The sequence below is a fragment of the Dama dama genome, chromosome 24, assembly GCF_033118175.1.
Source record: "Dama dama isolate Ldn47 chromosome 24, ASM3311817v1, whole genome shotgun sequence".
NCBI lineage: Eukaryota > Metazoa > Chordata > Mammalia > Artiodactyla > Cervidae > Dama > Dama dama.
This window is the reverse complement of record NC_083704.1, coordinates 12795222-12810765: the sequence shown is the minus strand read 5'-3', so window position 1 is coordinate 12810765 and position 15544 is coordinate 12795222. Positions and strand designations below refer to the sequence as shown.

Below are 15544 nucleotides of genomic sequence, written 5' to 3'. Positions count from 1 at the left end.
TTTCCCATGAAGTGATGGGACCAGATGCCATGATCTTAGTTTTCTGAATGTTGAGCTTTAAGCCAACTTTTTCACTCTCCTCTTTCACTTTCATCAAGAGGCTCTTTAGTTCCTCTTGACTTTCTGCCAGAAGGGTGGTGTCATCTGCATATCTGAGGTTATTGCTATTTTTCCTGGCATTTTTAGGAAATCTATTTCCAGTTGTCCACATTTGTCATCAAGACAAATCATATCAGAGTTCATTTAGGTGTTGTTTTTTTTTTTTTTAAGGGACAACAGCAGAAAATGGTCATTATAATTGAGGCTTAAGATATATTTTAAAATGTATAAAATATGAATATTTACTTTTTCAGCCAACTGTAACTTGCAAATGTCATTAATGTTGAAGAGGGGAGAAATTTTGTTCCCGCGAAGATTTTATTTCAGCAAGGAAAGTGCATCTTCAGTCATCTTGAGACTCTTCTCTCTCAGATTTAGAATATTCTTTGTTTGAAAGCTGTTTTTGTTGCTCTGGGCCTCCGTTGCTGTGAGAGGGCTCTCTCGTGACGGTGAGCGGGAGCTGTTCTCCAGTGGGGGTGCCCGTGGCGGTGGTGTTTCTCGTGGAGCCTGGGCTCTCGGAGCTCGGGCTTTAGCGTTTGTGGCACGTGGGCTCAGTTCTCGTGACCCTGCAGTGGCAGGTGGGTTCTTAACCACCATACCACCGGGGAAGTCCCAGGAGCCGCACTTCTGAGAAGGGTGACTTGCCCTCTCTGGGGCGGCGTGCCCGACTGTCAGTGTGCCCCCAGTGTTGTGACTGTGGCCTGGCCTCTTTCCTCATCTGTAGGTAGAGAGGACGTCATCAGAGTTCCTTATAGCCTGTGTGTGTTTCTGTAATATTCTTTATTCTCATTGGGAACACTTGTAATTTGTTACCAAAAATGAGAAATTTCAGAATCACAGGGTGGGGTGGGGGTGGGGAAATCTCTACCATATTTACTATATTACGTTATTTGACTGTATACTCTTCTCCAAATTTAATATTGTAAAATTTTTCTTAAAATGGATCCCCAAGGTTTAAAATTCCAGGAGAGAAGAAATTACCAGTATAGTAAAACAAACGTCATTCCTGATCCTTAGATGTAGAATCAGGAGAGTGGGAACATAACCACCGGTCACCCAAAGGCAGTTGAGAGAGAGGAATGTATTAAATTGCTTTTCTTCTGAAAATAAATGACCCCTGAAGGCAGGAATACCTTATTATTTTGTCATAAGACAGAAATTATAAGCAGTATGTTTAATTGTCCTCTGAAGATTTAGTTTGTATGTGTGTGTGTGTAGAATAGGGAAAGTGGACACTTAAAAAAAAAAACCCAGTTATTTGTTTGACTGCACTGGGTCTTAGTTGTGACACTTGGAATCTTCAGTTATGGCATGTGAACTCTTAGTTGTAGCATGTGGGATTTAGTTCACAACCAAGGATTGAGCCCAGGGTCCCCTGTATTGGGAGTGCAGAGTCTTAGCCACTAGACCACCAGGGAAGTCCCAAGAAAAGAGGGTGTTTTGGAGTTCAATTTTTTATCACTTCAGATCCTGACCTTGTTATTTCCTAACTGTTTGAGACTTTGGATAAGACATTTTAATAGTTCTGAACCCTAGTGTCCTCAAATGGGAGGTAATCATCATGCCCCCAGAAATGTGGTTGTGTTGGAATTAGACTGTTGGTTAAATGCATATGATGGATGTGAGAGATGGACCGTAAAGTGAGTGGAGCGCTAAAGAATTGATGCTTTTGAACTGTGGTGGTCAAGACTCTTGAGAGTCCCCTGGACTGCAAGGAGATCAACCAGTCAATTCCTAAAGGAAATCAGCCCTGAATACTCATTGGAAGAACTGATGCTGAAGCTGTAACTCCAATATTTTGACCACTTGATGCAAAGAACTGACTCATTGGAAAAGATCCTGATGCTGGGAAAGATTGAAAGCAGGAGGAGAAAGGGACAACAGAGGATGAGATGGTTGGATGGCATCACCGACTCAATGGACATGAGTTTGAGCAAGCTCCAGGAGTTGGTGATGGACAGGGAGGCCTGGCGTGCTGCAGCCCACTGGGTCACAAACCGTTGGACACGACTGAGCGACTGAACTGACTGAAATGCATATGTTAGGCCATCTTTGTTTGCGGCCACTGCTGCTTCCAAAGAGATGGAAGCAGAAGTTACTGATGGTTCTGACTGCTCAGAATGTGGGTGAACGAAGGTAAATGACAGTCCTTTAATTTTTCTTATATAGAAACATGTTGATGAATTTGAAATTTCATCCCTTTTCTATCTTAACTTCTGAGGCTTTTGCATTTCAAAGCCATAAATAAACAATAAATAGTAATACACGGACTTCCCTGATGGCTCAGCTGGTAAAGAATCTGCCTGCAGTGTGGGAGACTGAGGTTTGATCCCTGGGTTGGCAAGATCCCCTGAAGAAGGGAAGAGCTACCCACTCCAGTATTCTGGTCTGGAGAATTCCATGGATTGTATAGTCCATGGGGTCGCAAAGGACTCAGACCACTGAGCGACTTTCACTTTCACTACATAATAAAAGTTTAAAAATCCTCCCTACCTGGTTAAGGGGACAACATTTGTATTTTTCATTCAGGGGTTTGTGAAAGTTGTATTAATATTTGCCACATTTTTTCTTGTTTGTGACAATTTAGCAGTGGCTGCTTTGTAGGCGGCTTAGGAGCGTTCCATTGTAAAGAGTTAACAAGCACTGGGGATGAGGCAGTCATCAACACACAAACTCCTGGTCCTCTGGAGTTTGGGGTGATAGAGAGTGATTAAGCAAAAGAAAACAAACCTGTGTTATGTTCGTAAGTTCGGTGGAGAAAAATAAAACACACAGTAGGAGTGTTGGGAGGTTGTGATTTTTTTGTTTTGTTTTCCTAAGGTTGTGAGTTTAAATACAGTGGTTAGGAACAGCTTAGCTGGGGACATGATATTTGAGGGAGGTTGGGAGGAAGCTTAGGTAACAGACTTAGATAAATTTCTGAAGAGAGTGTGTTCTAAATGGGAGGGAACAGTGGATCAAAGCCTTGAGGTTGGAATGTTACATTAATACTTAGGTGGCAAGATAACAATACTGCTTTTATGCATATTGCCCCGTGAGTTATTCACGGGACCTCTAAATGGGAGTGAACAATAATAAGTAGTTGAGCAGCTGAGACTGGAAGGAAATCTGAGCGTCACTGGATTATAGGTGGTACTGAAGTCTTGTGTGGAGATTCTCTTGGAATTGTATGTAGAGTGAGGAGAATAGGGGTCTGAAGAACGAACCCTGGGAAACACAGACGTTGGACGGGGTTGGAAACCTTCCAGGAAGACTTAGGGCCGACCACTGGAGGCAAGTGGGAGGACAGCAGAGGGTGGCGCGAGGAACAGTCTTCTCTGCCCTGTGTGCCTCCTTTCTGTCTCTGTCAGCTCCCAGCTGGAGCAGCCTTTGAGTCCAGCTGCCCCCACCCCCGCCCGTAACACCTAGTTCAGGCCTGCCTCTCGCTCGCATTCCACTAATAGTCTAGCAAGTCCACTACGTATGAACAAATTCTGTTCTGAGAGCTCGTTCATAAGTTCAATTTGTTCCTAAGTCCAACGGACTTAGGCTAGGTACCCAACTGACAAAATTGTCTATAGAGTACTGTGCTGTAACAGGTTTATAATACTTTTCACACAAATTATATGTACGGAAAAAATAAACACAAAAAGTAAAACGTTTAATCTTACAAGACAGTACCTTGCCTGCAGTGCAGGAGACCCAGGTTCGATCCCTGGGTTGGGAAGATGCCCTGGAGAGGGAAACGGCAACCCTCTCCAGTATGCTTGCCTGGAAAAGTCCCATGGACAGAGAAGCTTGGCGGGCTGCAGTCCATGGGGTCTCAGAGTCGGACACGACTGAGCGACTGATACTCGTCACCGTGTGCGGTGGTGCAGTGCAGCAGCTGGCATGCGGGGTCTCTCGTTGCGTGAAGAGGCGGTAAGAGCTACTGACTGGAGGAGCAAAGGGCCGGGAGACCGTAGAGCTGAAGGGTGTCAGCGCTAGGAGACAGGGAGAGCAAGCTGCAGTTTCACGCATGCCTGATGTTGATGGAATGCACACTCACATTTTTGAAAGTTTGCAACTTGGAGGTTTGTATGTAGGGGACTAACTGTATCTAGTCTCCTTACTCTTGAACTTAACCTTTTCAGTCACCCTTCCACACTTTTGCGATAGCAGTCTTTCTAAAATGCCTAAATACCACCAGTGACTCTTCAGGATAACATCTAACTATCTGAGACTGGCGTAGGATGCCCTTCATAATCTGGCATTCCCTCTTTGTCCTCACTTTCTGGCCCCTTTCTTCCTCACATCCTACATTTCTTGCATTCAAATTATCTGTCTTTTCTAGAAGGACACTTCTTTGCCTCCAGGCTCTGCATGTGTTTTCCTACTTCTTGGAATGAGTAACTCAGTATGGTTCATGAACACTACAAGTTTTGACTGAAGTATTACCTTCTCTTCAAAACCCTTTTTGACTTAGAGGCAAAACCAGAGTCTTCCTTTGGGCTGGCTTCCTGGTTGTTGCCCATCTCTGGTGTAGTCCTAATGACAATATCTTGACATCATCTTCTGTTTGTTTATCCCTCTCCAGTTTATGAGCTCGTAGGACAGCAGCTTTGAGCTGTGGGTCTTTGTATTCCTAGTGCTTGGCTCATTGTAGTAAATGTCTGTGCAGTGGTTCTCAAAGTGTGGTCCTTGGACCAGTGGCATCAGCAATACTGGGAGCTTGTTAGAAATGCAGATGTGGGGGCTCCGCCCCAGGCTTACTGAACCAGGAAGCCAGGAGGCAAGGCCCAGCAGTGTGTTTTAATAAGCCCCCCAGGTGAGTCTGATGCATTTTTGAGAACCATTAATTCAGTGAAGTGAATGATGGTAAACAAACTCTCATCTCCCGAAAGTGAGGGAGAGCCCTTCCACTTATATACAGACCTTAGAAAAAGGAAACAGCCATGCTCTAGTGATGGCTGCAAGAACTTAGAATTGTAAGCATATGTCCTTATGACTGACAGTATATAGATGTGTGCGTGTATTTTTAATTCATTTATTTGACTTGTCTGCATGGCATGTGGAATCTGAGTACCCTGACCAGGGATCAAACCTGTGCCCCCTGGTTTGGAAGTGCAGAGTCTTAACCACTAGTTGTTGTTCACTTGCTAAGTCATGCCTGACTCTTTGCGAACCCATGGATTGCAGCATGCCAAGCTCCCCTGTCCTCCTTTGTCTCCCAGAGTTTGCTCAAACTCCTCTCTGTTGAGTCGGTGATGCCATCCAACCATCTCATCCTCTTCCATCCCCTTCTCCTTTTGCTTTCAATCTTTCCCAGCACCAGGGTCTTTCCCACTGAGTTGATTCTTGGTATCTTCACTCTCCTCTTAACCACTAGATTGCTAGGGAAAATCCCACAATTGATAATGTTGTTGATATGTTGGGGGAGTGTGCAGTTTCCTTGGTTCTGTCTCACTGCACCAAAAATTTGAAATGGCAGACCAGTGTTACACCTCTGTTACAGCTCAGTTTTATTTGGCAAGCAAAGGAATATACATCCTTGAGGTGTGAGGTGGGCTGACCCAAAAGAAGAGAGGGGATCAGTCTTGCTCCTCTTTTTATATATTTTTTCTCCTCCCCCGAGCCTGCCCTGTGTAAAATGGGCTAGCCAGAAGGGCTGTTTGTTTCACCTGACGTTCTCACTCTGGTCCTCGGATTTTCTTTCATTCCTTTTCTTGGGCTTTTCCTTTTTTTTGTCTTTTAGCCATCGCCATTTTGGACTCCATTTTCCTATTCTAACTGCCTAACAATATCATGAATTTGGAGTTCTGACCTGATACTATTTACAAGTTAGAATTAGATAAACTAAAAGGAAGACAAAAACTTATAACTTGAGGAATCACTCATCATCTCACCACAGATGACCAGATTATCAGTGATTATTTCTAACTGATGTTATTGTGGTTTTATTCTTTTGTTTATGCTTAAGATCATCTACAAGTATATTTTTTATTCAGAAATGTTTATATATAAAATATATATTTGAAATATTTAAAAAAAAGTTGAAGCTAAAAGTTTTTTTGACCCTTCTAAACCTACCCTTTCACTTTCTAACATCTGAAATGGAAATTAAAGAGATAAGATAAATCCTGGGTCATATTAAGTGAAGTTTTACCTGACTAATTACTGCCTGTTTTTATGTACTTTGAAAATATAGTGCCTGATGACTTGTATCTACCATTATACTACCAAACAGAATAGTCTCACTGCCTTAAAAATCCTCTGATCATGCCAAGGACCGTCTTTAAAAGCTAGTTTTCCTAGATCTCACTATGATTTAGACTGTTCTATGTCTGTTGCTCATGCCCACTTAGTTGACTAGATATAAATTCTTAAATTTTGTTTTATAGTTCTTGAACTACAAAAGCAAATTATATAGAGACTTCCCTGGCAGTCCAGTTGTTAAGACTCTTCACTTTCAGTGCAGAGGGTGTTGGTTTGATCCCTGATTGGGTAAAGTCCCACGAGCTGCATGATGCAACCAAAAAAAAAAAAAAAAAAATTGTAAAGTAAGTGCGATAAAAACTGTAAAACTGATAACATTCAAATTAGTAATCAGTATAACAAATGTTTTGCTGAAATTAAGTAAGCTTAATAGTAAACTGAAGTCTGTGTTTTCATTTTCACTGGTTGAATTTATGAGTTCTATTTTAAGTGTCATCACCAGGGAATGCATGTCATTAGCATAGTTATTACTGTTTTCAGCCCAGTTTGTTATTTTGATGGACTCTGTATTTTGTTTTGTCCGCACCAAGTGGCTTGTGGGATCTTAGTTCCCTGACCAGGGATTGAACCCAGCTTCAGGAGGGGAAGCACTGAGTCCTGAACACTGGACCACCAGGAAATGCCCTTGGTGGATCATTTTAATAGTTTACTGCAAAAATAGTACTGAAAAATTAGTACTCTTTTTAATGGTAAGTTCTTTATTGCTTAGTTAAGGCCACACTTACTGCTCTCCTGGAAATAGTTTTCTTCCAGGCATCTACTTAAATACAGACTTTTTTCCCAGTTCAGTCCAGTTCAGTTGCTCAGTCGTGTCCGACTCTTTGCAACCCCATGAACCGTAGCACGCTAGGCCTCCCTGTCCATCACCAACTCCCAGAGTTCACTCAAACTCATGTCCGTCCAGTCGGTGATGCCATCCAGCCATCTCATCCTCTGTCGTCCCCTTCTCCTCCTGCCCTCAATCTTTCCCAGCATCAGGGTCTTTTCCAGTGAGTCAACTCTTCGAATCCAGTGGCCAAAGTACTGGAGTTTCAGCTTCAGCAGCAGTTCTTCCAATGAACACCCAGGACTGATCTCCTTTAGGATGGACTGGTTGGATCTCCTTGCAGTCCAAGGGACTCTCAAGAGTCTTCTCCAACACCACAGTTCAAAAGCATCAATTTTTCGGCGCTCAGCTTTCTTCACAGTCCAACTCTCACATCCATACATGACCACTGGAAAACCATAGCCTTGATCAGATGGACCTTTGTTGGCAAAGTAATGTCTCTGCTTTTTAATATGCTGTCCAGGTTGGTCATATCTTTCCTTCCAAGGAGTAAGCATCTTTTAATTTCATGGCTGCAGTCACCATCTGCAGTGATTTTGGAGCCCCCAAAAATAAAACCTGACACTGCTTCCACTGTTTTCCCATCTATTTCCCATGAAGTGATGGGACCGGACGCTATGATCTTAGTTTTCTGAATGTTGAGCTTTAAGCCAACTTTTTCACTCTTCTTTTTCACTTTGATCAAGAGGCTTTTTAGTTCCTCTTCACTCTCTGCCATAAGGGTGGTGTCATCTGCATATCTGAGTTTACTGATATTTCTCCCAGCAATCTTGATTCCAGCTTGTGCTTCTTCCAGCCCAGCGTTTCTCATGATGTACTCTGCATATAAGTTAAATAAGCAGGGTGACAATATACAGCCTTGACGTACTCCTCTTCCTATTTTGAACCAGTCTGTTGTTCCATTAGTTCCATGTTCTAATTGTTGCTTCCTGACCTGCATACAGGTTTCTCAAGAGGCAGGTCAGGTGGTCTGGTATTCCCATCTCTTTCAGAATTTTCCACAGTTTATTATGATCCACACAGTTGAAGGCTTTGGCATAGTCAGTAAAGCAGAAATAGATATTTTCCTGGAGCTCTCTTGCTTTTTCGATGATGCAGCGGATATTGGCAGTTTGATCTCTGGTTCCTCTGCCTTTTCTAAAATCAGCTTGAACATGTGGAAGTTTGCGGTTCACGTGTTGCTGAAGCCTGGCTTGGAGAATTTTGAGCATTACTTTACTAGCGTGTGAGATGAGTGCAATTGTGCAGTAGTTTGAGCATTCTTTGGGATTGCCTTTCTTTGGGATTGTAATGAAAACTGATCTTCTCCAGTCCTGTGACCACTGCTGAGTTTTCCAAATTTGCTGGCATATTGACTGCAGCACTTTCACAGCATCATCTTTCAGGATTTGAAATAGCTCAACTGGAATTCCATCACATCCACTAGCTTTGTTTGTAGTGATGCTTTCTAAGGCCCACCCGACTTCACATTCCATGATGTCTGGCTCTAGGTGAGTGATCACACCATTGTGATTATCTGGCTCATGAAGATCTTTTTTGTACAGATCTTCTGTGTATTCTTGCCACCTCTTCTTAATATCTTCTGCTTCTGTTAGGTCCAAACCATTTCTGTCCTTTATTGAACTCATCTTTGTATGAAATATTCCCTTGGTATCTCTGATTTTTCTTGAAGAGATCTCTAGTCTTTCCCATTCTGTTGTCTTCCTCTATTTCTTTGCATTGATCGCTGAGGAAGGCTTTCTTATCTCTCCTGGCTATTTTTTGGAACTCTGCATTCAAATGGGAATATCTTTCCTTTTCTCCTTTGCTTTTCACTTCTCTTCTTTTCACAGCTATTTGTAAGGCCTCCTCAGACAGCCATTTTGCTTTTTTGCATTTCTTTTTCTTGGGGATGGTCTTGATCCCTGTCTCCTGTACCATGTCACGAACCTCCATCCATAGTTGATCAGGCTCTCTATCAGATCTAGTCCCTTAAATCTATTTCTCACTTCCACTGTATAGTCATAAGGGATTTGATTTAGGTCATACCTGAATGGTCTAGTGGTTTTCCCTGCTTTATTCAGTTTAAGTCTGAATTTGGCAATAAGGAGTTCATGATCTGAGCCACAGTCAGCTCCCGGCCTTGTTTTTGCTGACTGTATAGAGCTTCTCCATCTTTGGCTGCAAAGAATGTAATCAGTCTGATTTCAGTATTGACCATCTGGTGAAGTCCATGTGTAGAGTCTTCTCTTGTGTTGTTGGAAGAGGGTGTTTGCTATGACCAGTGCGTTCTCTTGGCAAAACTCTATTTTCCTTTGCCCTGCTTCATTCCGCACTCCAAGGCCAAATTTGCCTGTTACTTCAGGTGATTCTTGACTTCCTACTCTTGCATTCCAGCCCCTATAATGAACAGGACGTCTGTTTTGCGTGTTAGTTCTAGAAGGTCCTGTAGGTCTTCATAGAACCATTCAGCTTCGGCTTCTTCAGCATCCGTTTTTCCCAAGCATCTTTTAAATACTGGCTTCCCTGGTGGCTCAGCAGTAAAGAGTCCACCTGCAATGCAGGAGACACAGGTTTGGTTCCTGTGTTGGGAAGATGCCCTGGAGTAGGAAATGGCAACCCACTCCAGTATTCTTGCCTGGAGAATCCCCACGAACAGAGGAGACTGGCGGGCTACAGTCCATGGGGTCCCAACGATTTGGACACTACTGAAGCGACTGAACAACAATAGCAAAGGCTACACTTATGCCATGAAGTATTGGGAAGTGGTTTAAAACCAGTAGGACCAGGGCAGTTGAAAACAGCTTTGACTTCCCTGGGACACTTCTTGTGAGTTTGGCTTGCCGCTGCTCTGTTCTGTCTGCATCACTTGGCCTTAGCTTGGCACCAGGAGGATAATAAACACCAGTGCACAGGTTGGTACTGCAGATTCTTGACAGCTTTGACATCTAAAGATAGTTAGAAGATCCAGGATATATATAATTTCTTAAATGCTAACATGAAAATTGAAAATAACTTTGAAATTCTCAGAGAACTCATGAATCTGTAGAAATAAGTCCTTAGATCCAAGAAATACACTTTTATTAAGTACTAGTGACATATTGCCAATAACAGATTAAGTCCATGAAATAGTAACATGTAGTATTTAAAATCACAATATTAAACCTTTTTAAAAAACCTCCCACCAAACCATCAAATAGCTGGCCTAGGTTTAAGCTTCTGAAATTTGTGCCAGGTTTAAGTCACATGATTTCTTGCTATTAATATTTTTTAAGCCTACAGTTTTTGTCTATTCTACATTCTCTCTACCCTTGTTCTTGCTTAACTCACTACCCCCGAGTTACTCACCCCTCTCCTTTGCTACTTACTTCTTGTGGCTTCGTGATCTGGGTGAGGCCAGTCACAGGCCCCTGCGCTGGTCCGTTTTTACCTCTTACCCTTCCTTCATGAGTGGCCCTTGGGTGTGTGCATGTGATGCCACCTGGACCAACTAGAAGTCTTTACCTGAGCGTCTTCAGACTGAAAGCTGACAGAGAGTCTTGTATTCCTTGTAGATTGAATGAGGATGGCGTAAGAGTTGAGCTTCTTAAAAGATAGGCACAGAGGAGATCATTCTTAATAGAAGAAATAAAGGCTGAACAAGAGGAGTGGAGAAAATGGAGAGAGAATCATGGAGGTGAAGTCTGCATCTTCACCTGTATAGTTACCTAGTCATCTTCCGGCAAATTACCCTTTTGGTTGAAGCTAGTTCTAATTGGGTTTTTCACTCAGCACACTAGAAAGCATCCTTAAATAGTCCACATTATAATTTTAAAGATCTGTCCTTTTTACAGGTGAAGACGGAGCTGGAAAAACAAGCTTAATAAGAAAAATTCAGGGAATAGAGGAGTACAAGAAAGGAAGAGGACTGGAATATTTGTACTTAAATGTTCATGATGAAGACAGGGATGGTGAGTGTCATTTACTTGTAATTAATTTTTCTGATGTCTGTCTTCAGGTTGTGCTGCTGTCCATATGAATGTTAGTCTTTGACTTTTCTTAGTGTCATTTTTTTTTTTTTTACCAGGATTCGTACTATCTCATGCCAGTCAGTAAATAGTTTAGGGCATACTTTTATTGGTTTGGGATTGGGATTTATATGGTGGTATTTTTAAACATCTTTAAGGTATTGGTGTGTGAACCTCAGCTTTCTTGCTGACCTTGAAGAATCTGTTTTTCAGTTCCTTTTCTCCCCTGTTTAGTGAAATAAGAGTATTCTGTGAATATTTTGCCCTCCTTTTATCGTCTTCTCATTTTTTGAAAAGAAAATGTCATCTACTTCCCAGCTTTTTTCATCTGATCAGCCATTTTTATCTTCTGTAGACCACTTGCTTTCTCATTTTTGTATATGGTATCTTGAATATGCATGGCTCTATCTTCTGATGGTAAGAATAGAAACACGATTCAGTCTGTGGTTGGGATTGAGAAATACAAAGTGGAGGATGCTCATTTTCTGTGTTGGCAGTTAAATCATTTTCTTGAGTATTTGTTAGAAATTAACTGAATTGGTAGATGTCACCTAAGTAGTTGAACCTTGCCAGAGGAAACCTTTCCTGTGGAGCTGCCCTAAAATACCAGGTAGTATTGCGAGTTGGATGATGAAATGACTATCTTGTTGCCTTGGTAACCTTTTTTGTCTTTTGCAGATCAAACAAGATGTAATGTATGGATCTTGGATGGAGACCCATATCACAAAGGCCTCCTTAAATTTTCACTGGATGCCATTTCTCTGAAGGACACTCTAGTTATGCTGGTTGTTGATATGTCAAAGCCTTGGACTGCTTTGGATTCTTTACAGAAATGGGCAAGTGTTGTTAGAGAACATATTGACAAATTGAAAATTCCTCCTGAAGAAATGAAAGAGATGGAACAAAAGTGTGAGTAGTCTAGACAATACAGATTTCGAAGACAAAATTTCCTAGTTGACTTTCATAATTGTTAGGAATTTTTGAGTTTGAAAAATGTTTAATGAAGGAAACATAATGTGAGTACTGCCTTTGAAATTCAATTTGGATGACGTGCTAGATTTTAATATAGCTTTACACTGGAAACATAAACATAATGGCAGACTCTTCTGAAGAGATGCCCTTTCTTCTTTGCCAAAAGGCCGTATGTGTTCATTTGCAGAGCAGTATTTCAGGATGAAAAATTCTGAATCTTTCTACAGCTGCTCTTTTTCAGTAGTTTAGTTTCTTGGTAAGTGGAACAATCTTATTAACCTTGTCAAAATGAAGTATGTCCATAAGGATGTTAACACTATAATATAAAGATGTTAAGCTGGTTTTATGGTTTATGAAGTACATAATATATTTTGTATGTGCCCATGTAAGTTGGAAATTTTCATGGAAATTATGAAAATAATATGGGTCGTTTCTGACAAGTTGTAAATCAGTTATCACAATTCTTTATTTCACTGAGAGCTCTTCATATGTCAGTCTTGCACTTCGTTTAAGGAAATATGCAGATGGTATGCTGCTGTTCTTTGGTGTCATTAGCTGATAACTTTTAGGGGAAATTTGACAGCTTACTGGAATTTATATGCATGGAAACAGTAAAAACTTAAGAGAACGTATACCCTAAACCATTGAAAAAGATATCTCACTGCTTTTAATCTATATCTTTCTTTTCTTGTTGGCCATTGCCTATGGGGCATTTTCCTGCCTCTCTAAGTTTCTGCCATAAGGTGGTTCTCAGTCTGTGGTCCCACGGCCAGCAACGGTACAGCTGGGAGTTTGTTAGAAATACATATTCTCAGGCCCTGCCGTAGACTGCCCTGTGAGAAGCTTCTGGTGCGTGCTCAAACTTGAGAACCACGGTGAGGCTTCAGCCTCTGATTTGAAGGGCAGTAAAGGTGTGCACGGGCTTCCTGGTTAGCTCAGTGGTAAAGAATTAACCTGTGATGCAGAAGATACAATAGACGCCCCGGGTTGGATCCCTGGGTCGCGAGGATCCCCTGGAGGAGGGCATGGTGGCCCACTCCAGTGTTCCTGCCTTGGAGAACCCCCATGGGTGGAGGAACCCGTGAGGCTGCAGCCCATGGGTCTGAGTGAAGCGACTGCGCACGCATGCAGAGGTGCACGCGCCCCTGCGTCCTGGGGAGCCCTGGCCACTGCTCAGGAGGCCCTCTGCCTGGCCTCGTGTCAGTGCGGGGCGTTTCCCTCCTCTGTGATCCTGTGCCATAGTCCATCGCGCACTTCTCATCCTGTGCCTTTAAACATGAGAATCAGTCATGGGGAAATCCCTGTGTGTGTCTATCGTTGGTTCCTTAAGAATTCCTTGAAGAGGAATTACTATATCAAAGTATACTTTGTTAAGGCCCTTGGTATATTCACAGTAGCTTTTTTTTAAGTGAAGGTTTTGATAGTTTTGCAGATGAGGTCTAAAAACTTATCAGTTTCGGTAATACCTTATTAGTTCTTACGGGAGTGATAGAATAAATATGGCTCAAGATTTCACCTCAATAAAAAGACCTGAATAAAACGTTTAGAGAGAAGAAGTTAATATTAGAAAGTCATCTGGAACCATCTTTTAAATTGTGGACCCCCTGCCAGCACACATTTATCTTTTCTTTTATCCTTTCAAGTGCCCTTTGTGAGTTAGGAAGAGGGACAAAGCTCAGTTGTGACTTGCTCACAGTAATTTGCACAGATGAACCAGGCCTGCATTGAGCCCCACTCTTTGGAGCCACTCAATGTTTTTTCTGCCTCCTAATAATTAATGTGGGTCCAGTGTCCAGTATTTGTGTACTGTCTTTGAAACAGATTTCTCAAACCCTTTTTGTTTCTTACAAGACCAAGTACGAACTCTAGTAAAAAATGTGTCTAGATTATGGCGGTAGAGCTACCTACTGAAATGAAAAGCTGTTTCTAAACTGTGTATTAAATTACCTTACTTTGATTTTCAGTGGTTAGAGATTTTCAAGAATATGTAGAACCAGGAGAAGATTTCCCAGCTTCCCCTCAGAGAAGAAACACCGCGTCCCAGGAAGAGAAAGATGACAGCGTGCTGCTGCCTCTGGGTGCAGACACGCTGACCCAGAACCTGGGCGTCCCAGTGCTGGCAGTTTGCACAAAGGTTAGTCTGCGTCCTGTAGCTTCTGCTGCTGATGTTAGCCCGGGACTGCCAGCTGTTCCTTTTCTAGGCTCCTTGTGGAGGTGACGCATTAGTTTTTCTAGGTAACTTCCAAACTAGAAATAATAGTTTAAAATATTGAATGCTGTTCACATGTTCCCTTTGTGATCTAAATCGTAGTTTTTTTTTTTTGAAAGAAAGTGTTACTTCAGATGTTCTATTGTGATCGAATTTCATTTTCCTAATTCTGATTAGACTTCAAATTGTACAGTCAGTTAAGTAGAAAGAATTACAGGTAAGATGATGATTATCAAGTTTGTAAAATATTTTCCTGCATTGAGTTATATATACTGATATCTTGATATATTAGGAGATTATGTAAAATGGACTTGATTTTAAAGACCTATCAGTGCTCATTATGTAAAGTTGATATGCATCTATCAAAAGCCTTTTATTAAAGAGATTCTGGTAGGGTTGCTGTTATAAAAATTCTGTTCATTTCATTCTGTCACTGTATATATACCCTTTATAATAAAATCAGATTTCCTTTAAAAAATAATTTATACTTCATCTTCTCCCTATTTGGTCTTAAGTAGTGTGTCTTTACTTTAGTAAGCCACGTACTAGTTAAGAAAATGACAGAACATGTAAATGCTTTTGCTATCGAAAATTATCATCAAAAAGTAATGTGGAATTTGTGCATATAATTGGAGGAGGGTATGGAATTCATCTTTGGAATAAAAATGATAAATTTTTAAAATAGTTTAAGTTTTACTTTAAACAGCAGAAATTATCAATAACAAAGGAGTGGGAGTACGATTTAAAATTATTAAGTCAAAATTTGTTGCCTGCTTTTCAAATGGTGATTCTGGTGTAGTTAGAAGTGTTACTTGTACCTTTTCTATAAATCTGTGCTTAAGCTCTCCCAAAAGAATCCTTTTGTGTGTGGTTTGTTTTGATTTTGTTTGGCAAACACCTGCTTATTGGCAGATATTTTCCTGTTTTTACACTGCAGATTGCCTCATAAAACTCTTATTTTCTAATGAAAGAAATGTTAAGTTTAAAAGGGACCTGAATCAGTATCAGATGAGTCATAAATTCAGAAAATTTTCAAGCCAGAAGAGATCATTTATAGTATTTCATAGAATCTAAGGCACCATCAGTTCTACTTGAGTTTAAGAGCTTTTAAAATGTGTGGGTGTGGGAGAATGTGTGTCTCAGCTTAGATGGGTTACACAACTCATTTTAGAGACCCTGGAAATTGAGATTCAGACTACTACTTGCCACATCCTCATA

The 15544-nt window shown here is 41.3% G+C and overlaps 1 protein-coding gene across 1 annotated transcript in view; it reads left to right on the top strand.

Annotated features, from left to right (window-relative positions):
* Positions 1-15544, top strand: part of DYNC1LI1 (dynein cytoplasmic 1 light intermediate chain 1) — a 52739-nt gene that overhangs the window by 24976 nt on the left and 12219 nt on the right. The window contains exons 3-5 of the mRNA XM_061127678.1: positions 10972-11088; positions 11824-12054; positions 14082-14251. Of these exons, the coding sequence (XP_060983661.1) occupies positions 10972-11088; positions 11824-12054; positions 14082-14251 (518 nt within the window). The remainder of the gene's footprint in view (positions 1-10971; positions 11089-11823; positions 12055-14081; positions 14252-15544) is intronic.